Here is a 24285-nt window from a genome sequence, read left to right on the forward strand (position 1 = left end):
GACAGAAAACAACTGTCTGGGAGATGCAGAGATCAACCTTCTGTGGGATGAATGTATTACACTTCACAAAGTGGACATCGTCGACTTTCAAGAAATGTGCAAAACAAACTATTAACTTGCAACATGAACGCTTTTCAATGATCCATCTCCAGTGATGACAAAGATTTGTGCTATTAAAATCAAAGGCAAACTCCTTGCGAGTTCCAACAAATTGTGCAGGACATCCAACTAGGTATTTACTCTTAAAGAATGCATATAGAATTATATTGGTGTAACAGTGTGACGTGAAATGTTGGAATGTGGTGACATGCAACCAAATGCAAAACAGTCTGTTATGGAACTTATCATGACACTGACTTTCCCTTACAAATATCCAGAGGCTGAATTTGTCCAGTGGTTCCAGGTGGTATGAGTTGCAATGTCACCCACTTTTCAGGAGGGGTGGCATACTCTTAATGGACTATGATTTTTGTACGCAGACCAGGAATCAAGCAAAAGCAAGTTATTTTGGCCAACTGTTGGGGAAGAAATATACCATAGTTGTTGTCCTCATATGTCCATTTTCCCACTCTTGCTTGCTGTGACATAAATATTCCCTACTGCCATTGAAAGATCACACACTTGAGTACGAATCATAGGTGGCAGAGCAGCTCCAACTTCTTACAGCACAGTAAATAACTTTCCAACCAACTTACTATCCAGATTAACTGTCAGTAATTGTATATGAATGCGTTAAGGCATTGATGTTAGTTTATTCGGATGAAATTCTCTTGTTACCTCTAATTTCCAAGGCTCCTTTCATTTGCATTTCCTCTTCAAGTCCCAACTGGTCAGAGTTGAAAACGAATTCCTTACTGAATGATGGGATAAGTTTGTTTATCTTATGTACAAATTTTTGGAACAATTCTGCAGTTTGCTGTGCATCATGAAGGTGACACTTTGTTTGAAATTTCATTATCATCTTCTAATTCTGCAACACTGTTTGCAACTATCCACTGCTTCCCTGGAAATCACTGTAATCTATGCCATGCACAGTTTGATGTGTGTAATGTAGTAGGTCACTATTGTGCACATCCTGTAAATTGTTTTGAGCATGCTTGAAATGTGCAAAAACCAGTGTTTGTAATAGGTGTGCCTTGTCCTCCTTTGAATATCCATAGTTTTTCTTATGCATGAAACGGTAATATTGCTGCGGACTTATTCGAAATATGTTAATAATCCTTTTTTTTTTTTACTATGCTGTGTATGATCTTCTTTGTATGTAATCATGTTAAGTACCCACTCCTTGGACAGCAATTGTCCTTTACTATATTTCACTGGAGACAGGATTTGTGGTGCCTTGTTCAACAAGGATGATAACTACATGACTTTTCTGATGAAATGTTAACTGCAGCAACTGTTGTTGTAGATATAATGCAGTGTTTGCATTGTTTAGTGTTGCCATTGCTCTGTTTTCTATAAACACCACTGGCACCGTAGTACTCTTGTGGGTTAAACGTCGACTAAGCAGTTCGACTATAGTCTGTCACCTAATGCTGTGCTCACCATTGGATACTTCCAGTCCTGCGCCCTGTTGTCGTTTGCGGGCAATATTTTGTTTGCATGGTAGATAATATGTAGGGCATTGAACGCGCCGTAAACATCATTGGCCTTTTACAAACTTACCTAACCACAAAGTTCACAGTTCTCGAAGAATAGAAAGGTATGTATGGAGCAAACACTGTCACTGTTTTGAACAGACAGCCTAATTGTGTAACACTTATTACATGTTAAGTTGACACATTGTTGTCGTTCTAACCAACACAGGTTCCTCATATGAAACTCGGCTGCAGACTGACTGTCTCGTGACCAAAATTTGGGCCCTCATATATCATCACAATAATAGGTACTGAAACTACACATTGTTCGAAGTTAAATTTACAGAAATTACAATTAAAACTTACTTAGTTCAATTAACTGAATATATCAAAAAATTGCGTCTTTTTTAACAGTTTCTTCTACTGCAAGAGTTAGGCTGAATTATTTGTTTAAATCATGAAATTAACATATATGGTTACGCAAACAATACTTTTGACAAAACTGGTAATTACTTTGGATACGAAGATAGTAACTGTTCTCGAAAGAACAGATGACCGTGCAGCTTCTCTAGAATAAATGATAATTAATTGAAATCCTCAGCTGCCGACAGGTGTTGTTGACATACCTTGATAGGGACAGCTGAAAATGTATGCCTCGACTGGGACTCGAACCCGGGATCTCCTGCTTACATGGCAGACGCTCTATCCATCTGAGCCACCGAGGACACAGATGAATAGCGCAACTGCTGGGAAGCGTGCAAGGGATAAGTCCCTGCAGTCGCACTATTCATCTGTGTCCTCGGTAGCTCAGATGGATAGAGCGTCTGCCGTGTAAGCAGGAGATCCCAGGTTTGAGTCCCGATCAGGGCTCACATTTTCAGCTGTCCTATCAAGGTATGTCAACAACACCTGTCGGTAGCTGAGGGTTTCAATTAATGATCACTTAATTACTTTGGAATTAATTAATGGCTGGCTTTGCTAACATGTTTTCAAATATAGCCAAATAGATGCTTCAAGATTACTAGTATTTCGTCTTCCAAATATTTATAGTTAGTATAGAATTTATATTTGTTTATGAGTCAACAATAGAATTTAAGTTACGAAACAATCACTGCTTTCACCCTATAATGAAAGATACTAATCAGAAATAGTCAAATTAGAAAATCAATTACATACATAAAACTAAGCACAAAATTAGATATGGTGTTATGTTCTTCAGAACTGAGGGCCATCTTTGTCTTTTATGAAATGCAGATTATGTTCACGTATGTTAATAGTAATTAGTCAAAAGTGAAAACATGAATTTAAGGAGGCAGATGGCAAAACAAGAGGGGAAGTAAAAATATCCCAGCTTGCTTCGTAACGACGACTGTAGCCGACTGAAAGTGCCATTGTGTCATATAAGGCGAAAGCAGCATTGTAAACTACACACACTAAAAGCTGCTATCCAGTAATTAAATGTTACATTTTGGTTCTTGTTACATCAATGATTATGAAGAGTATTTTGTGTATAAAAGTTTTTGGAAAACTCTAAAAGACAATCTCAACAATCGTGCATTGTCTTGGGACCCTTCCATGGGCCATTACATTGGTCTCTTGCTATATTGCATGGGCAGTGAACTGCATAAGATTGCTGATAATTCTTACTCTTGGTTTTGCTTAGTGTTTCTTCCATTGTCTTTGCATATCATAATTAGAAGTTCTATCTTACCTAGGGCCACTTTGTGTCATTTCTTCCACTTCAGAAAATGCAGGTGTATGGTTACTTCCAATAGTCATTATTTCATGAGTGCATTTGTAGCAGCCACTATTGCATAATAAATCCAATGAAAGTCACTTAAAAAGTGCCAACAGTGTAGAACATAAAGTTCATACTTTAGATGTGCTTAGAAATATGATGGCTCGTAGCTTTGTATCTAGCTCCATAGATGTATGCTTTGATTTAGAAACATCCAGACTTTTGTTACCATCATCAGTTCATGCAAATGAACCACTTAAATTCACCTTTTAATGTGAGTAAATAGAGAACAAATTATATTTTTACATTTTTCCCCGTTTATATCTTGTTCTTGATAGAAAATACGTGGTAGTGGTGATTAGAACAATTTGTACGACATGTGTTCATCATTTAAGCTTCATTTTACATCTGAACATTACAGTGTTTGATGCATAAGTATTATGTATTGTGAAATTCCATGTTTTTTTTTTATGCATTGTATTTATAGGTCCATTGGGGGCAGCATCCTCTGAGGCCAGAATTTCTGGAGTCTACCTATTTCCTCTACAGGGCTACAGGAGATCCATATTATTTGGAAGTAGGACGTTCAGTGCTTCGTAGTTTGCAGAAGTACGCTCGCGTTCCTTGTGGATATGCAGCAGTGAAAGATGTCCGAACTGGTTTACATGAAGACAGGTACAGCCCACAATTTCCAAATGAGTGTGAACAATGAATTAAAGTGTTTTACGGTGTTCTTCTCTTCACAAAGTGATTACATCAGTGTGTGTTGTTTTTGACATACATAGTAATATTAAAAAAGTTACGTTCACAAATAAATGTATAGGAGAAATGATATATTACACTATCATTCACTCAGCCTTTGTGCCGCATGACAGGAGTTTAAGGTATTCGGCTGTAAAAATCTGTGAACAGTGATGTGAAAAATCTAACTTCAGACAGAAGCCGCAATCATATCTGGTTGACAACTCTTGCTCCTCCATAGCCAAGTTTCTGAATAAATCAGTCTGTAGAAGGGTGGTTTGAAAAGTTCTCGGAACAGAATAGAAAAAAAGTACTTACATCACTGAAACATTTTTTTTATTTTTCAATGTAGTCTCTTTGTAGATTAATGCACTTTGTCCAACAATGTTCCAGTGCCTTGATCCTATCTTGAAAAAGAGTTTCCTCCAAACCTGAAAAATAGTTGTCAACTCTATCAATTCTTCATTTGAAGTGAATGTTCTTCCACCAAGAAATATTTTCAGTTTTGGGAAGAGATGGAAGTATGATAGAACCATATCAGGTGAAGAAGGTGGTATGGCAACAATTCATACCTTAGCTGGTGTAAGTCTGCCATGGCGATGGCACGTGTGTAGATGTGCACATTGTCTTGATGGAAGATGACTTTCTTCCTTGCTATACCTTGCCTTTTTTCACATATCTTTTGTTGCAATTTGTCCAGGAGGTTAGCATAGTATTCTCCAGTAATTGTTTGCCCAGTGGGGGAAATAATCTACAAACAGAATCCCCTTCGCGTCCCAGAACACTGATGCCGTGACCTTTCCCACTGAAAGAATTGTCTATGCTTTCTTCGGGGGTGGAGAATCAGCATGTTTCGACTGCTTTGACTGTTGTTTTTCATTTCTCCTAAAATGGGCCATACATTGTTCCATTGTTCCAATATGTCCATTCTCTTGCGTTTTTGATCCAGCGTCAAGTCGCAGCACCCATCTTGCAGATAATTTTTTAATTTCTAATTCCTAAGTTAAAATGTGATATACCCTTTTAGATGATGCCTGGCAAGCATGAGCTGTTTCACTCACTTTCAATTGGCTATCCTCCATGACCATCTTGTACGCTTTTGCAATGATTTCTGAAGTAGTGACACATCCTGGCCTACCACTGCGCGGATCATCATCTAAGCTCTCCCAAATAAATTTAAATTCGTTTGTCCACTTAGCAACAGTTGAATATGAAGGAGCAGAGTCCCTCCAGTGTTTTCTGGAAATCGGCATGAATGTCTTTTGCTTTCATACCGTTGTTCACAAAGTACTTAATCACTGCTTGAATCTCAATTTTTTTTCCATCTTCGCAAATCACAATGCAGAAACAACAACAGAACCATGTTACCACCACCTCAGCTCTTCCAAGAGCACTGACGTGGCACATATTTACAGGCAACAGTCCAGTGGATATCACGTGAACAACTCATTGTGCTAGTGCCGACCTGTCAGGGTGATCCGAGAACTTTTCGAACCACCCAAGTAGCGCAGAAGCTGAGCAAGGCCTAAGTGTTGTAAACAAGTACAAGTAGATTTAGCTTTCAGTATTTTTTGCAGAGGATTGACCAGCATGGAGAGCCACATTTAACCAGTATTCTGATTGGAAACCAATGACGTCACTACCAGCCTGTTCAGTCCAATCTACACTTAGTTTTCCTCCCCTGTGTTGAAATCAGTAAAATTGTTTTGCAGCAGGTTTTGCAGAACTTCAAACAAATAGTCATTTGCATATCACTTATTTATTTGTTTACCATATGTTCATTAGGCTTGTAATTTCATGACAAAAATGCCACTAGGTGTTCACAGAACTTCTTGATAACTGTCAAAGCAGAATTATAAAGTTATAACGTACCATTGCAACATTTTGTGAATTTTAAAAATGAGTAAGGAAGAGGGAACCTGTCATGTATGGCCTATTAGTATTAACTATTCTGACTTTCTCTTGGAATGGTTTAGGAGAATCCAGACAAGACTGGATGGATGCAGTGAACAATCATGTATCCTTAAACTTGAAACTTTCTGGCAGATTAAAACTATTTGTCATACCGGGAGTCAAACAGGTGACCTTAATTTTGGCAGGCAGAGCACCTATCAACTGAGCTATCCATGTGTGACTTAGGATCTGTTCTCACATCTTTTTTAGTACGTCTCACCTACCTCCCAAACTTCACAGAAGTTCAGTCAGTAGGCACATTGCTTGCAAAAGAAAAGATTCTGATGTGGCACACTAATTTAATTAGCTAGAAATTTAATCAATTCATGTATGATTTTTGAAACAAAATTTACTGTATGATTACTTTTATTGTTGTCAGACAGTTATATTTTTCACACGTACTTAACTATTTACAAAACACTAACAAATATATTTGTTCTAAGTAGCTATACAGGGTGATTCCGTGATGATGATATCAACTTTCAGGGATGATGGAGAAAAGTAAATTATCAGTTTGAGGTAAGGGACCTGGTCTGGAAATGACTTGAATTGAAACTAATAAATGAAAATCATTCTGATACCTCTGACAGTAAAATACATGTACCAGTACTGTTGTTGCTAAGGTCGAATGGTAGGCAATCCTGACGAGCACATAGATGTAGAGGTTGGGACAATAACTGAGCTAATCCAGTGCAGATAGCATACTGTGTACTGACATGAGCAATCCTGTTCAGCCATGTATGTACTGTAATAGACTGCAGTCTGTGTTTACAAGTTGAAGTACTAATGTTGATCAGCACTAACCAAATGGATTGTACCCAGTGACGGAACTTGCAGAAATCATTTTCGTGCATGGACAAGCAGATGGAAACAGCAGAGAAGCAGAAAGGTCATACAGGGCCAAATATCTACATAGAAGACATCCAGCTCACATCATGTTTCAATGATTGTTCTAGCGATTGAGTGAAATAGGGCAGTTGGTACCACAGTACAGTGATCGAGGAGAATGACGAACTACACATATGTAGAAGACACAGTGCTTATTCTAGTGGATAAGATGCCTGCAATCAGCACTCTATCAGTTGCACGTAAAATTAATATGTAGTGAGTATTACAGGAATTGCAGCTACACCCTGTCATCCATAGCAAATGTATGCTTTGACTCCTGCTTATGTCATGATCAGCCAATGGTTCTTGCAGTTCATTACAATCAATCTTCACATTCGCATGTATGTACTTTTAAGAGATGAAGCGTGTTTAACCAGAGACGGAGTGCTAAATAGTCACAATAGTAATGTTTGGCCAGTGAGAATCCCCACACTACAGTTGTGAAAAGCCATCAACCCAGATTATCAGTCAATGTGTGGGCAAGCATTGTCAGTGATTACATACTAGGTGTGTTTCTCCTTCCTTCTCTCTGCTTAAATGCATCATTGTACGCATTGTTTATCAGAGACATACTCTTGGCAACAATTGCTGCTGTCTGTGACATTGTTCAAATGACACTGGGGATTTTAGAATGGGTACAACAGAACTTCGTGCTATGAAGTCATGCCTGCATTGACAGTGGGGTACACCAATTTCAACAATTGTTATAAATGTAGCAGCTTGTGAAGGTCTTCACGACATCAAGTTACACATGCCGTTACTAGTCCACCAACAGTGTAAATTATCTGAGGGCATTGGGGAGTATTCAGCAGGAATTCTGTATGTTGTGAACAGGCAGTTGGGAGCCTGACTTTAAGTGCTGCATGAGGCTACAGTAGAACTTGAGTATTTTTTCACTTACACCTTTGAACTCAATCATTTCCAGACTAATGTCCTTTACCTCAGATTGTTATATTTACCTTTCTCTATCATCCCTGAAAGTTTATTAACATCATCACAAAATCACCCTGTAGTACCACAAATATTAATACATAATACGATTGTGTATAGTACACCATGAAGCATTTGCATACATGAAGGGAAAGTTTGCCTGCTACATTCAAAACACGATTTTCAGAGGTCACTGTGATTATAACAGACCTTGCATCTTCTAGGGGGAGCAATTACCTACTAAGTCAGTCTTGTTTTCAATAGAAAATTACTCTGACTCTTGCCTTGTGGCCTTAGTGGATTTTAGCTATGCTTGGTCGTACTTTAAAGATGTAGTCATGGATGGCCTCATTGAATTAGAACTTAGTAGATGTCATCCTCTTGGGTGCTGCGATCACTACATGGTAGATGACTCTTGCATTGGACGTTACAGTGTCTTATACTAAGCGACATGCACTGATGAGACAAAACATTATGACAACATGTTTAATAATGTGTTGTTCTACTTTTCAAACACAGCGCAACAGAGATTCTATTTGGCATGGATTCTAAACTCCTTGACAGGATTTTAGAAGAATGTGGCTCAGATTGTCTATGCACAGGTCAAGCAATTCCCACAAATTAAGGGAGGCATGTGTGCATCTGGTGCCCAATATGTTTTCCAATGGCTACAGATTAGGCATATTTGCTGGCCAAGACATCAATGTGAGTTCACTATAGTGCCCCTCAGACAACTGTAGCATGATTCTGGCCTTAAAATCAGACAGTTTCCTGCTGTAAGATGTCATCACTGTAGCTGGAGGCTTCAAGCATGAAGTCAATGCGCAAGTCACTGACGTGGCATCAAATCAAAAGACTTGCACCAGGCGATCAGTCTACCCGACGGGAGGCCGTCGTCACACGACATTTTATTATTGTAGCATGAAGTGATGCAGGTGGTCTGCAACAGTGTTCACATAGTTCATTGTTGTCATGATGCCTTTGATTACCACTACGGACCTCATGTAAGCTCATCTCAATGTACCCCATGGCATAACTCTGCCCTTACTGGCCTGCATTGTGTTGCGGTGCATTTTTCCTGCAGCCATTTGCCTGGATGATGGTGTATAAGAACCCAACCATCGACCGAGTGTATCAAGAAATGCTATTCATTTGACACACAACACATTTCTATTGATGCGTGGTGAAAACTCGGTGATACTGTGCTCGCTGCTATCATAACAGATGATGTCTTTGGGTCAACACAGGAACACATAGGAGTCATATGATGTAGAGCTCCATGTTCAACAATGGCCCTTGAACGGTGTCCTCTGAATCACTTATGCCTGCCCCAACATTGTACTCTGTCATCAGATCTGCCACAGATCACTGTCTTTCTTGGATTACACAATGGAGGATCCGCCGACCTCTACATTTTGTGATGATGAGATACTGTCATCCAATACCATATGGTCTACTCATTGTTCCACAATCCTTCAACCTCTTTCCATAGGGGATTATGACAATAGTAAACCAACAAATGACCAGCTTCACCATTCCAGAGATTCTTATTTCCAGCCACATTGCCACAACAATGTATCCTTTGTTAAAACCACTTATATCAGTGGATTTCCATATTTGTGGCCCGTATCTTCAATGTAAAGACTGCTCATTCTTCTCTGTTCCACTTACAATCATTTCTTACTGTGACATGTGCCTACAACACCACCAGGAGGTGTTCTATCTTGCAGTGGCCAGTGGTCAAAATTTTTTTGCTCATCAGTGTATTTTCTCATGTACGATTATGTCAACTCCACCCAATCCTTGATTGTACCAATAAAAAAATGTGGTTTACACTTCATTGTTCTTTTTTTTCTTGCACATTGTATAAAATAATCTATTATAAAGTGTGCTATTCTAAAGTGAGAATGTTAATGGCTAATGCAAATGTTAATTCACCGTTCCTCAGCCAAGTTCCACTGAACTGAAGTGATGTATTTTTCTATTTTGGTTTTATGGTCTCAATAGTGGGAGTTGTTCTGCTCAGCATGCTGCAGGAGATGTACCGATTCTCCATGTAAATAGTTCTCCACTGCCCAAACAGACCTGCAAACATTTTGCACACAGTCTTTTCAGTGGTTGTAAATTTGAAAGCCATATTACCACTTTCCTTCTCCTTTTCTGTATATATCTTCAGATTATAACAGTACCCTTTTCTGTTGAACATACATTAAGTATCATTGTGCCAAATCTAACTCTTTGATGGATTGTACTAAACACATGAAAGTTTGCCCTTAAGTTTCATCAGGCTGGTGGTGTGCTGCACAGGAATGGGTGGACCGCATCACATAAGTGATCCATCATGCAGCTGACTTACCCATCTCAAAGTCCTTAGGTCATCTTAAGAGGCAACCTGTACCTTGGTTTGATGAATGCTGTACAGCAAACTGGGACAGGCATGCAACACTCTGATGGTTTAAGTACTGCGCAACAGCAGACAACCTCACAGCCTTTCAGGTCAAAAGAACCAAGGAGAGCAAGAAAAGGTCATGACAAGTGTTCCTGGACTCGGTCAACTTTCCAGTTCTTCTACAAAAGTATCAGAAGTGGTCAGGAGGATTTCTGGTAAACACAGTCGTTTACCAAAGCAGTGGGATGAACAGGGTTATCTCCAAACAGCACCTGGAGACATCGCTCAGATGATGGCAGAGAATTTTGCAGCAACTGCTGCTGATGGCAGCCATTGCTGCTGATGGCAGCCATGATCCAGCATTTCACTGCAATTGAAACTCAATGTAGACAAGTGTAATGTGCTGCGAATACATAGAAAGAAAGATCCCTTATCATTTAGCTACAATGTAGCAGGTCAGCAACTGGAAGCAGTTAATTCCATAAAATATCTGGTAGTAGGCATTAGGAGTGATTTAAAATGGAATGATCATATAAAGTTGATTGTCGGTAAAGCAGATGCCAGACTGAGAATCATTGGAAGAATCCTTAGGAAATGCAATCCGAAAACAAAGGAAGTAGGTTACAGTACACTTGTTCACCCACTGCTTGAATATTGCTCACCAGTGTGGGATCCATACCAGATAGGGTTGATAGAAGAGATAGAGAAGATCCAACGGAGAGCAGCGCGCTTCTTTACAGGATCATTTAGTAATCACAAAAGCGTTACGGAGATGATAGATAAACTCCAGTGGAAGACTCTGCAGGAGAGACGCTCAGTAGCTCAGTACAGGGTTTTGTTGAAGTTTCGAGAACATACCTTCTCCGAGGAGTCAAGCAGTATATTGCTCCCTCCTACGTATATCTCACAAAGAGACCATGAAGATAAAATCGGAGAGATTAGAGCCCACATAGAGGCATACCGACAATCTCTTTCCACGAACAATACGAGACTGGAATAGAAGGGAGAACCGATAGAGGTACTCAAGGTTCCCTCCTCCACACACCGTCAGGTAGCTTGCGAAGTATGGATGTAAATGTAGATGTAGATACCACATAGCTGCAGAGAGGGGAAAGTTGGACTTCAGATCCCACAATTCTGAGTCTTAGAACTGCCCTTTCTGCACGTGGGAGCTGGAATCGGCAGTCTGAGACTTGGGACACTACATCCAATCACTGCCAAATCCGGTACTGCATACTTTGACATTTACCAGAAGCATCAAAGGAAATCCTTCTTGAATATTTTAATTTTAAATGGCAAGCAGGCAGCTATCCTAACTTGGGGAGAGAGGCAATTCTGCTACCTCTCCTCAAACCGGGAAAGGACTGCCCATGTTCCAGTAGTTACTGGAGTGTCAACTTAATGAGCTGTGTAGGAGAGACCAAAGTCTGAATGGGTAACTGTCATCTGGTCTGGGTTTTAGAGACCACGCAACTCTTTAGCCACTCAGTGTGAATTTTGGAGGTTTTGGTCCACTGTCGACAATTTGATCCTACTGTAAGTGGCTATTCATCAGGGTTTCCTACATAAAAATTGCTATCTTAGTGTATTCTTTGATGTCAGTATGACACTACTTGGACACACACTATTCTTGTGCAACTTCCTCAATCGGGTTTTTGTGGCTGCCTCCTCATCGTCATATGGTCCTTCCCATATAAGCATCTTTTTAGGTCCTGAGTTGGTGATGTGCTGTTAGACTGTTTTGAACAGCAGGATTATGTTCCTCAGGGCAGTGTTTTAAGTGTTACCCTCTTTGCCATAGCCATAAACAGTATTGTGTCCACAGCAAGGAGTCCTGTACAGTGCTTCTCATTTGTGGATGATTTTGCTGTTTTCTGTTCATCCTCCAGTGCTGCAGCAGCGAACTGTCATCTGCAGCTTACAGTGTGGAGGTTAGAGGAATGGGCTGCAAAATCGGACTTTCAGTTTTGTGCAGTGAAGTGTGTATTTTTAATTTATCTGACTTCCATATTATGGACGGCCACCTTTCTACATTTTAAATACTCAGTGAGGTTTCTGGGCCTCATTTTTGACTTCAAATTGTCATGACTACCACACCTGTGAGACTTGAAAGCCAGAACACAGTAGGCTCTGAACTCATAAAGTACCTTAGCCACAGATCTTGGGGGCCAGACAGGGTGTGTCTGCTTCAGTTTTATGGAGCTTTTGTACGTTCACAGCTAGACTATGGATGTACAGTGTAGGGGTCAGTGAGGCCTTGTTACCTGAATGTTATTGGTGGTATCCACCATGAGGGGATTAGGCTGGCTACAGGTGCTTACAGCACCAGCTCTGTACCCAGTCTCAGTGCTGAGGCTGGAGAACTGCCATACACCATCTGCCGGCAATTCCTCATGGTGCATCAGGCATGCAGGCTTCTCGCAGCTTCAGATTCACCTGCATACCATACTGTTGCTCATCTGCCTCTGGAATGCCTTTTTTCCAGTCATCCGTGAGCAATGTGGCCATTTGGGATCTGTGTGTGGCATGTGCTAGAATCACTTGTAGTGGAACAATTACAACCCCTAAATTCAGGGTTTTAACTGTCTGCCACCCCGGTTACTGCTGATGCCCAGTGTGCTTTTAGGTATAGTGCAGTACTGGAGAGGTTTCAATCGTACATATGTTTTATTACATTGTTTAAGGACATTTTAATTCAGTGTCACAACTTTTCAGCTGTCTTTACAGATGGATCAAAACAGGAGTAGTCTGGTGGTTGCTCTGTTGTTTTCGCTGATTGTCGTCACGATCTGGCTGCCTTAAGGCTTTACTATCTTTGGTGTGGAATTGTATACAATCTTGCAGGCACTATAGCAGGTGAAATGTGCTTAAAGCACTAAATTCCTTATCTGTTCTGATTTTCTGACTCCTCTTCACTACCTACAACACTTGTACCCAGCAGATAAAGTAGTCTAGAATACTCAAGACACCCTCCTCCAACTAAAACAGCTGGAGGAAGAGGTGTCTTTCTGCTGCATACCAGGGTGCATGAGTACTGGTGGGAACAAAAAAGCAGATGTAGCAGCCAAGGTGGTGTGTTGTGATCCTCAGTTATTTCAGAGTGCCATTCCCCTGTATGCTGTCACTTCACTGTTGTGGTACAGAGTCATGTTGATAGAAAGACGAGTGGCTGGAAGTGACAAATAATAATCTGCCTCTAGTAAAGCCCGCTAAGCAACCCCGGAGTACCTCCTTTCGGGCATGAAGACAGGATGAAGTCCTCTGTACTCATCAGTACAGGCCAGTCCTCTGATGCATGATTTCTTGCTCTGGCAGAGGGCCCTCCAGTGTGTGGTGCATATTTCATACAAATTATTGTGCACCACATTTTGCTAGATTGTTTTTTACATTTGGACCAGAGGGCAGCAGCCGATTTGTCATCAGATCTGCCCTGTATTTTAACTGACATTCTAATGAATGTGGTGGGACTTTTAAGGTTTTGTGATTTGTCCAACTTGTTTCCAAAAAATTAGGGAGATGTTCCTAAAGTGTTAACGAACCCATGTTTTTTGGAAGTGATCAGCTGGTCACATATCCCTGTGCCATTGTTTTAGCTCCTGCGTTGTTTTACTTCTGTTTTCTTCCCAGGTGTAGTACCTACCACTATTTTTCCTTTGTTTCATGGCTTGTGATATGGAATGATTTTTTGGATCAATGCACATGAGGTATGAGTGAGTGATTGGATAAATGTGTGTGCCAACGTTTGTAACCCTTTTAACCATATTCATTTCTTTTAATACATGTAAGAACGCTGATAACCTCAATGTTGAGTGACCATGCACCCTATAAACAATATCAGAAACAGCAATAACAACAATTACATTCATTCCCCATTGAATGGCATGTGGTTCACTTCATTGCCACGTAAGCACCCATTTCTCGCATGAGCATTCATTTCTCACTTCAGCATGCTTTGATGTGTACATGCAGTTCCCCCCATTGTCAAAAAAAAAATACTATTTTGTCCATTTTCTGCCATATTCTCACAGCTTGTTCATATAGTCATGCATGCTATCACTCACTGAGCTCACGAAATAAAGACTACTTACATGTAATCTCATATTCTGAACTCAGTTTCACAAATATTCTGCTAGTGCCATCTACCAGAAAGAGCACAGTACTAATACAGAAAACAATGAGCTCCAGATGAAATGCATGATGTCTCTTGATTGCTGTAATAGACATTCTGTCATTATTGTACAATAAATGAAGCTGACACAATGGTTGTAGTTGTCATTGTGAGTGATTGAGCTGAAAATGACACATATTGTGGAAAAAATCACTTGGATTGTGCCAAAAAGCTTCTGTGCTTAAATATTTGGAAGTATGTACCACTTATTTCAGGGTTTATCACAATTTTTATGATGTAATGTGCTCACAAAAAGTAATTATTACAAAGTGTGATAAAAAATACCTTGCATTTTTAAAAGTGTTCTTAGCGCATTTTGCTCCAGTCCAAGTTTGTAGTATGAACCCTAATTACATTTCAGTTGTGTTCTTTTTCAGAATGGATTCCTTTGTGTTAGCAGAAACATTCAAATACCTCTATTTGCTATTTGCGGAGCCTTCAGATCTTGTATTGGACTTGGATGAATTTCTCTTCACAACAGAAGCTCATCTACTGCCATTATCTTTAGCTCGTAATTCCAACTATACAGTGATAACAGTAAGTACACTCACCAGTTTTGTACTTTGTTGCTGTTGCTTTAAGTTTCAAATTCTTATTTTCATATATGGCCATCTAAGTTGCAAGATCTGCTGTAGAATATGTATTTTTAGCATATGGACATAGAGCTGGTTGGCAGGAAATGTAGGTTGTGACTCGTACTTACATAATATAAACAGGTAATATCTCGTAGTGTACTCAGGGGTCTTTGGCTTTCAAATTAGTAATTAGTACCTTAGTTTCTCATCTTGGGGTATAATAAAAAAACTATAGCAATTATTAAATAAACTTAATGTCACTGTTTGTTGTGCTCTTTGTGTACTTTTCACATCTCCAATAGGTCATGTCTTACTCTCTCTTGGTAGAATACATCTTTTGAGTGGGAAGTGATGGCCAATTTGAGTTGTTAACATTTTAAAATGTAATAATTTAAAAAAGTATATTTGTAGTTATTATTACTTCCAAATTTACAGGGAGTATGGTAAGGTAGTAAAGATAGTATCATTACGTGCTGTTTTATTTATTCATTTAAAATAAATGTTAAATAAAGAAAGGGCAGAGTCAACAAATGAAGATAATGACAGTCATTTATGTAAAGAGGAGCCATCTACATAGTTCAGAATGTTCGGCACGAAGTACACAGCAGTTTTAAGGTGCAATTGGAAAACTCAGTAGCAGTGGTTATGTAACAGTGCACATGTATATTGGGAAGAGTTTTGGTAACAGTATTTCATTGAGCCCATAAAAGCTCTCTGATGCTGTACTAAAGACACAATAAAATATTGTGCTAATTTCATTGTATTGCAACAACTTTTTGCCGCTCTGCATGTTTCTTTCTATAATTTTAAATGGTTTTCTTTTTCACTTATTTTAGCTTTGTCAGTGATAAAAGGGATCAGTAGACGTTTCCTTGACTTGTGACATGAAAGGACATTGCCTTAGCTTGTGACATCAAAGGATATTTTCTAATTATGTTTATTGCTGTCCTTGCAGATCAAAGATCAGAATGAAATCAAATTGGAGGAAGATGCAGAATTTGCTCGCTCATGCCCAAATATGCTTCATTTGTTTCCTGCATCTCTCCGCAAACCGCTCCAGGATATGGTATCAGGTGTCTGCCCACGCAGACAATTTAATCGGAAGCTCCGTGCACAAGAATTTCAGGTAACTTCTTTCATTTTTATTTTAAATTTAGTGCAATGTAGATAATGCTATACCATTTTTCCTTTGCAAATGTTCAGTTGTGTATTACTTCAGTGTCCCAGTAGTTTTAGCTAACAAAGTGGAGGCATAGTGTTTTTGCAAATTTTCAGGAATGATCTCTTGCAGATAGATATACGATTTTCTCGTGCTCGTTCTGTTTCTTTCAAAATAATTGGGAAGCCACCAGTTTAATTTGTAAAAATACGGAAAAGCTGTACAAAAATATATCTTGACTTACAAATTGCATGAATGGTTACGTAGTACTTTTCTTCAATGCAAGAACACAAATATTGTTACTTATAAGTGAACAAAGAAAGAAAACTTAGTGATTGACTTTCAGTATTTCAGAAACTCTGTTTTAATAGAAGCTCAATCGACTGATTAATTTTTATTTTAACTTGTAGGATTACATAGTGAACAATGGTGTGCACTTAATATGGTACACAACAAGAGTATAAAACATCAGTATTACATATTTCCTAAAGAACAACTATTTTGACTAGGCTTTTCAACACTAATAGTTACAAAGGACAATATGAGTGTTTAAAAATTTAACTTGTTTAGTAATCTTAAGCAGTGTAATATTCCTTTTCCAGTAGATGGTCTAGGAGATTCTTTTGGATATTATTGTCATGTACACCTTTCTGAAGGTTTGTGGACAGAATTTGTATTGAATTGATACCCAAGTACAGAGGTCCTTTTCAGGGATTGTCTGTTGGTGGGGTATGTTTCATATATGGTTTCTCCTTTGTATTTTGTAGTGTTTGCTCGACAGTTTTTGAGTTGTCTTTTGTTATATATGTTGCTGCTTTAGATATGTAAAGATTAAGATGCCTTCCCTTTTGAAATATTTTCTACCTATTGTGTCATGTTGATAATTTTTACTTTTGGATCATTTAAAAAGCTGAAGATATTTTCTGTCTTTTTGAATGACACTTTTCTTAAAATGATCTTAATTAGTTTTTTTAGTTTTATTTTTTTTACTGTTTTCCCCCTTCAGCACAACCCACCCCCTTTTTTATTTCCTGTATGTTTGTTTCCTCATGTTGTCACTATTACATCAAGGTATTGTTCAGAGTTCATTGTATACTGTGTACATAAGTTTGTCTGCAAGTTGTGATAACCGTCTCATAACTTTGTCTGTAGTTTCCCTCTCATTGTTTGTTCTGAGCAATCTGTTCCTCTTTTCTAATCTTCCCCAATCATTCTGTGGCTAAAAAAAAATCTCTGAAATTCGGATGTATTCTGGAAGTAGTGCCACAAGTGATTGATGATTATGATTGATTTCAATGTTATGTATTTCTCTTTCACTCACAGCTATTTAAGTTGTGCTGCTTTTAGTCCCAACCTGACGACTACTTTGGCAGTTGCTTCATGCCATATAGCACTTGTCAATATTTTGCTGCAAATCAGATACTGCAATTCCCAGGTATTTCATTCATTTTTCACGATAGGTGCTCCATCTGCAATGATTCAAAACTAATTTGTGCATTATGCAGAAGAGAGACTTGCCTAGCTCTTCTTTATCATTGCTAACTTTCAGTTAATTTGGAATAATACTGATGTTTAGTTCAATCCAATGTTGTATTCAAAAACATTACCACTAAAAACACTACCCTCAATACAGTTGCTGTTAGGTTGGCAGTTTTAGGAGATCAAGAAATAGTGGCACAAATTGTTTCCACTTGTAACAACTTCTACTGTTTCAGAACTGGGTATTGCAGAGCTCTAGAAAGTTAACTGTGTAATGTTTGTAAATACTGCTTGAAAGCCACTGTGTTGCCAGCACCATTTTATCTCACTTAAACTTTTTTCTTCCTCTCTCCATGAATGTTGTTTCATTAAATGTGAATGGTGAGAAACTTAGAATTGTAATGAAGCAGAAGTGAGTGTGAATTAACACTTTTCCAGGTTTGTGACCAGTTCATTTTCCATGAACCTTTGTGCTGTGCAGTTGTAAAAATATGCTTCTCTCTCAAGCTCTTTCACATTTTTGTCTTCATTTAGTATTGTCTCTTTCTTTTCCACACCTGTATCATTCACAAACAGATTAAGGAGTAAGACCACATTACCGACCCCTGTGGCATTGTGTATGTAATGGTTTTTGTTTCTGTTGACACACACTGTTTCATGTTGCTTAGGTATAATTGTATCCACTCTCCTGCTTGCAGATTAGCTTTATAATGTTTTTATCAGAGGCTTGTTTTGAAAATATTCAGAAACTAAGCACTTTTATCATATAATGACGGTATAGTATTTTCCATCAGACTGAGAATGTTGTATGTATCCAGATAAACAACTTAGCTATTATACGTCCTATTTCCTGAATTTTTGGGAAGCCTTTCTGGCCACGCACCCTGCTTACCTTCAGTTTTCATAGAAAAATTCCAGCTCTGAAAGAACTGTTAAGATTTATAGCAATGTTGTTCATGTACTAGCTGTATTATGAGATTTGGTAGTAATAATGTCTCTCGTTTTTGCCTCTGTTTTCATTTTCCTGCACTTATTTTGTAGTAGTTTATAGTTTCACTTTCCCCAGTCATCTCTCTTCTTGTAACTTCTTACTGTGTTTTAATTTTTCACTGGTTTGAGCTTGCAGTTTATCTTGGCTGTTTACTTCAGGAGTGCTACACTGAAATTATAAGTGACTTTACTAGTGTGTCATGCTTTTCATTTACATTGTATGCCTGTAAAGTTTCAACCCAAGCTTCATGACATATTGTTTTAAAAGGTGTTCATATTTTGTTCACTGATTTTCATGAATACTTTGGTTATTTTCTTTAGTTTTAATGTTAATTCGTTACTTCTGCAAAAATAGATCAGTTGATCACAGTCACAATATATTTGAGGGGTGTAGATGCAGAAATCACATTCTCCAGTTTTCTAAATTTGTGGAAAATTAAAAAAAAACTGAATAAGAAATATTGTGCATCTTAGAACTTCTACATCCTTTTTTTAGGGTTCTGTACCATAATTGGTAAAAGTGAACCCTGTCTGTCTGTCCGACTGACTGACTGACGTGACTATGAAGACCCCTTTTTCTCAGGAACAAATAGAAGTATCAAGCTGATATTTGTCAATACTAAGCTCTATGGTTTCTTGGCAGTGAGGAAAATGTAGGCTTCTAAGTCAGTGAAATCAGAAGGTACCATCTCATGTATTACGTATTTTGATACAAACTCACACACCAAAATCTATAAGGTATGTTAATTTGTAACTATATCATTTTTTTTTATTTTTTATTTTTATTTTTTTTATTTTTTTATGCCTCTGTATGTCAGTCTGCCTGTCCGTCTGTCTGTTAAGAGCCCTTTTTTTGGAGGAATGGGTAGAGGCATGAAGTTGAAATTGGGTACTATGGTCTACAGTCCAATGGCGGAGTAAAAAATTTAAGCCTCTAAGACAGTGCATTCAAAAGATATGGCTATCCGTAAAGACCTCTTTTTCTCAGGAATGGGTAGGTGCATCAGTTGAAATTTGTCATGTACTATGATATATGGGAGAGTGTTTCTGCTAGATAGAGCAGATAAACAGATCTCACTTAGACAGTGAATTGGCATCACATAATTCCAGTAAGATGGATGTCGAGGAATTATTGGCAAAGAGTAAGCAGATTGTAAATCGTCGTCTGGAGAGTTATGTGGCTAGTAAATGGATAAAGGATGGAAAAGACCCACCATGGTTTAATAATGAAATTAGGCGGATGCTGAGGAAGCAGAGGCTGTTGCACTCTCAGTTCCAAAGGGAACGCACAAATGACGACAAGCGAAAGTTAGTGGAGTTTTGTGTGTCTGTGAAAAGATCAATGAATGAAGCATACAATTGCTACCACCGCCACACCTTAGTAAAAGATCTGGCAGCAGGTCCTTGTTGACCAGTCTAGCGTGGAAGTTGAAGATAGCAAAACAAAAGCCGAAGTTTTAAATTTCATGTTCAAGAAATCGTTCACAGAGTAGAACTGTACAAACGTACCATCATTTGACCATCGGACAGACTCCTGTATGGACAATATTTGAATAAGCTTACCTGGTAGAGAAACAACTGAAAGATTTGCAAGCAATCAAGTCACCGGGTCCAGATGAAAGCCCAGTTCGATTTTACCAAGTGTACTCTCACATTGGCCCCGTACCTAGGTTGCATTTATCATGAATCTCTCACCCAGCACAAAGTCCCAAGGTACTGGAAGAAAGTCAAGGTGGCTCCAGTATATAAGAAGGGTAAACAACGGACCTGCAAAAATTACAGACTGATATCCCTAACTTCTGTTTGTTGCAGAATCCTTGAACATATTCTCAGTTCGAATATAATAAATATTCTTGAGATTGAGAAGCTTATGTTCACAAATCAGCCTGGTTTTAGAAAGCATTGCTCATGCGAAACTCAGCTTGCCATTTTCTCACATGATATACTGTGAACTATTGATGAAGGGCAACAGGAAGATTCCATATTTCTAGATTTCCGGAAATCATTTGACACAGTACCCCATTGCAGGCTGTTGATGAAGGTATGAGCATGTGGAATAAATTCACAGATATGTGAATGGCTCAAAGATTTCGTACCAAGCGAGGTGTCACAGTGGCTAGCACACTGGACTCAAATTCAGGAGGACAGTGGTTCAATCCCATGTCCAGCCATCCTAATTTAGGTTTTCTGTGATTTCCCTAAATCCCTCCAGGCAAATACTGGGATAGTTCCTTTGAAAGGGCATAGCTGACTTCCTTCCCCATCCTTCCCTAATCTGATGAGACCGATGAACTCACTGTCTTGGTCTCTTCCCCCAAACAAGCCCTCCTCAGAGACTTCATAAGTAACACACCCCATTATGCTGTCCTCAACAGCAAGTGTTCTTCAGAGACAAGGGTATCGTCAGGAGTGCCCCAGGGAAGCATCATAGGACCACTATTGTCCTCTATATATGTAAATGATTTGGCGGACTGAGTGGGCTGCAATTGGTGGTTGTTTGCTGTAGATGTCATAGTGTACGGGAAGGCTTTGAAATTGAGTGACTGTAGGAAGATGCAGGATGACTTAGACAAAATTTCCAGTTCATGTGATGAATGGCACCTACTCCTAAATGTGGAAAAATGTAAGTTAATGCAGATAAGCAAGAAGGTTAAACCTTTTATGTTCAGATACGATATTACTAGTGTCCTGCTTGACACAGTCAAGTTGTTTAAATGTCTGGGCATAATGTTGCAAAGCAGTATTAGGTGGAACGAGTATGTGAGAACTGGGGTAGAGAAGGCAAAGGGTTGACTTTGGTTTATTGGTAGAATATTAGGTAAATGTGTTTCACGTGTAAAGGAGACTGCATATACGATGCTGGTGCCACCCTTCTTGAGTGCTGGTCGAGTGGGTGGGATGCTTACCAGGTCGGATTGGGGAAAGACATTGATGCTTTCAGAGGTGGGCTGCTAGATTTGTTATCAGTGGGTTTGAACAACACATAAGTATTACAGAGACATTTAGCAGACTTAAATGGGGATCCTTGGAGGGAAAGTGCCAATTCTTTTTGAAAAACACCATTGAGAAAATTTAGAGAACCAGCATTTGAAGCCGACTGCCAAACAATTCTACTGCCGATACATACATTGCATGTAAGGACCACAAAGATAAGATACGAGAAATCAGGGATCATACAGAGGCATGTTGATAGTCATTTTTCCCCTCACTCTATTTGCGAATGGAACAGGAAAGGAAATGACAGTGGTACACCATCTGCCATGCACCATACAGTGGCTTGTGTAGTATCTCTGTAGATGTAGATGTACTGTCCCATTCCTTGATGGTGTACATAGTTTAATATTCTAAGTCATTGCAATAAAAGATAAAGTCTTAATGTATCACATATTTTGACATTCAAAAACTGACTCACCAAAACCTGTAAATGAACTATCTATATTGATGTCCGGCCTGGCAGCCTAGTGGTAGAGTGCATGCCTGGAAACTGAGAGGTTGTGGATGGAATCTTGGTCGGACCACAGATTATTCAGTCTTCACTTTAACCTCGCCTATGCCTCTCAACAATGTGAGCATCCATCAGAAACACCTGGTTCGTAATTCAGGTTACACTGCGGGCCCCCTTTCCAGCATTGGATTTCTCGACCACCGTGTTGCAACACTTTGGTGTGTCCCGAATACATGTGAAATGCATCAAAAGATTTTTAATGTTGTCTAATTTTCCGTGGAAAAAATATCTAGAACATAAAAAAATTCTTGACAAATTAGTTTCTTGGACTAGCCCAATTTACTAGAAAACGCCCATCATTATTTGTGGCTATACACATAACAATAGTAAAAGAAATGTATTTTATGTACTTTATTCATTTGCTTTTTTGCATCTGGAAAAAATAACATGTAGGTGCATCGCAAGAGTTTGAAACATACTTTGGTGAACCCCAAAGGAAAAAAGCTTGAGAAATGTGGGATTGGGGACACATTAGTCACCAAAGTAACAGCCAATAGAAATACTTTCTCCAGGCCATTGAGCAACAAAAATTTATTAATATTGCGTAATTAAGTTTGCACAAAGCCCTGAGAGCCCGAGTCCTACTTGCAATTGTCCGGTTATTTTTATTATGTATTTTGTTATGTTTAAAAATATTGTCACTTCAGACAGAACCTGTAAATTTAACAGAGGAACATTAAAAAAATTACTATAGTGTGGGTGATGTGCATTTTGTAACATAAATATAGAATCTGAAAATTTTGACACAAACATGATAGGACAATATGACTTTTGAAACAGAGATAAAACTTGAATTGTCTGTTGTACATTTGTTGTTTTTAGAATGTGTCACATTAAACTCTGCACTTTAAATGTGTTTTTAACACTTTCAACACTGCCCTCTTTACACCTGGCACTTGGCTGTGAACTGGCATATTTAATGGATGTTTGAAATTAGATTGCAAAGAGCAGAAAAATGATAGGAATATGGTTCTTGCATCATTTAAAAGGAAAAAGTAAGCGCTATACATGAATGTGAGTTTATTTTACAATGTAAAATAGAAATGGGTGTCTTAATTAAAAAAAGAAAACACAAAAATGTCGTGAATAATAAAGTTTTACATGATCTCTCTTGAGTAATTCCATTATTACTGTATCTAAATTTTTTAAAAATATTACTGGAATGTCTAACTGCAGGTACCTGTAAGCCAGAATATTTTAATAGTTCGGATGTAGTCAGCCTTTATGTGAAAATCCTGGAAACACTGTGGGACACAAAGGCCAACATCACAGTCCTTGCACCACCATCTACTTTCCTTCCTGACGCGCTTACCCATCTCTTTCTTTCCCCTGTCTGAACATAATTTGCAATACCTAGTAGTATTCACCTTGTTTGCAGTGAGTGGGACCTTCTCTGGAAAGTGCTTTGCAAATGTCCTCTCAATTTGTGAGGATGAAGCGGCTTGTTGCTGAAAATTTTTTCAACCCTTGCAGCCAATTTCTTCCCCGCTTTGTGAGTAAAGTCTACTATGTATATGTTCTTCCGAGTCTTCTCTTTATACAAAATAAAACTGTGGACAGTTCCACCACTTCAAAGTTTTTCGGGCAAATGGATAATAGCTGGAGAACTGATGTGCTCTGTCAACCCCAAACGTCTGGCTTTACAATTTCTACTATTCAACCTTTGGCCCTCACTTGAATACTAGTGCTGGTAGACTCATGCTTTGTGGAAAGACAAAAATACATTTTGTTTTGACTTCCACTTCTCTGCCAAGAGATGGTGTTTCCTTTGAAAAACCATCTGATCCTTTTTTAGTTTTAGTGTTTTGAATATTCGTGGCAAAACTTTCCTGTTTTTCATTACAGTTCCCCCTCCAAGAGTTTTGTTTTCTCACAACATGTCCAAAAGAGATGGACTGGTGTAGTACCTATCCATATAAATGCAATGTCTTTTGCCAAAGTACTTTGAACACAAACTTTGTACAAGGCCCTGGATACTACTGTCAGCATTCTCTGCAGAACCTGTATATACATCACAGTTTAGTATATAAGCAGTTGATGAATCACAGAGAGCATACATTTTTATTCCATATTTATTGGGTTTGTTTTTCATGTGTACTCTGAAGCCTATTCTACCATGAAAGGGACACATTGCCTCATCTATTGTCAGATTCATGCCTGGTTGAAAACTACTTTTGCTTTTATTTACAAAGA

At 38.6% G+C, this 24285-nt stretch overlaps 1 protein-coding gene across 1 annotated transcript in view; it reads left to right on the top strand.

Moving 5' to 3' along the window:
* Positions 1-24285, top strand: part of LOC124614063 (ER degradation-enhancing alpha-mannosidase-like protein 3) — a 190410-nt gene that overhangs the window by 90173 nt on the left and 75952 nt on the right. The window contains exons 11-13 of the mRNA XM_047142897.1: positions 3803-3990; positions 14762-14921; positions 15915-16085. Of these exons, the coding sequence (XP_046998853.1) occupies positions 3803-3990; positions 14762-14921; positions 15915-16085 (519 nt within the window). The remainder of the gene's footprint in view (positions 1-3802; positions 3991-14761; positions 14922-15914; positions 16086-24285) is intronic.

The sequence above is a fragment of the Schistocerca americana genome, chromosome 4, assembly GCF_021461395.2.
Source record: "Schistocerca americana isolate TAMUIC-IGC-003095 chromosome 4, iqSchAmer2.1, whole genome shotgun sequence".
Classification (NCBI taxonomy): Eukaryota; Metazoa; Arthropoda; class Insecta; order Orthoptera; family Acrididae; genus Schistocerca; species Schistocerca americana.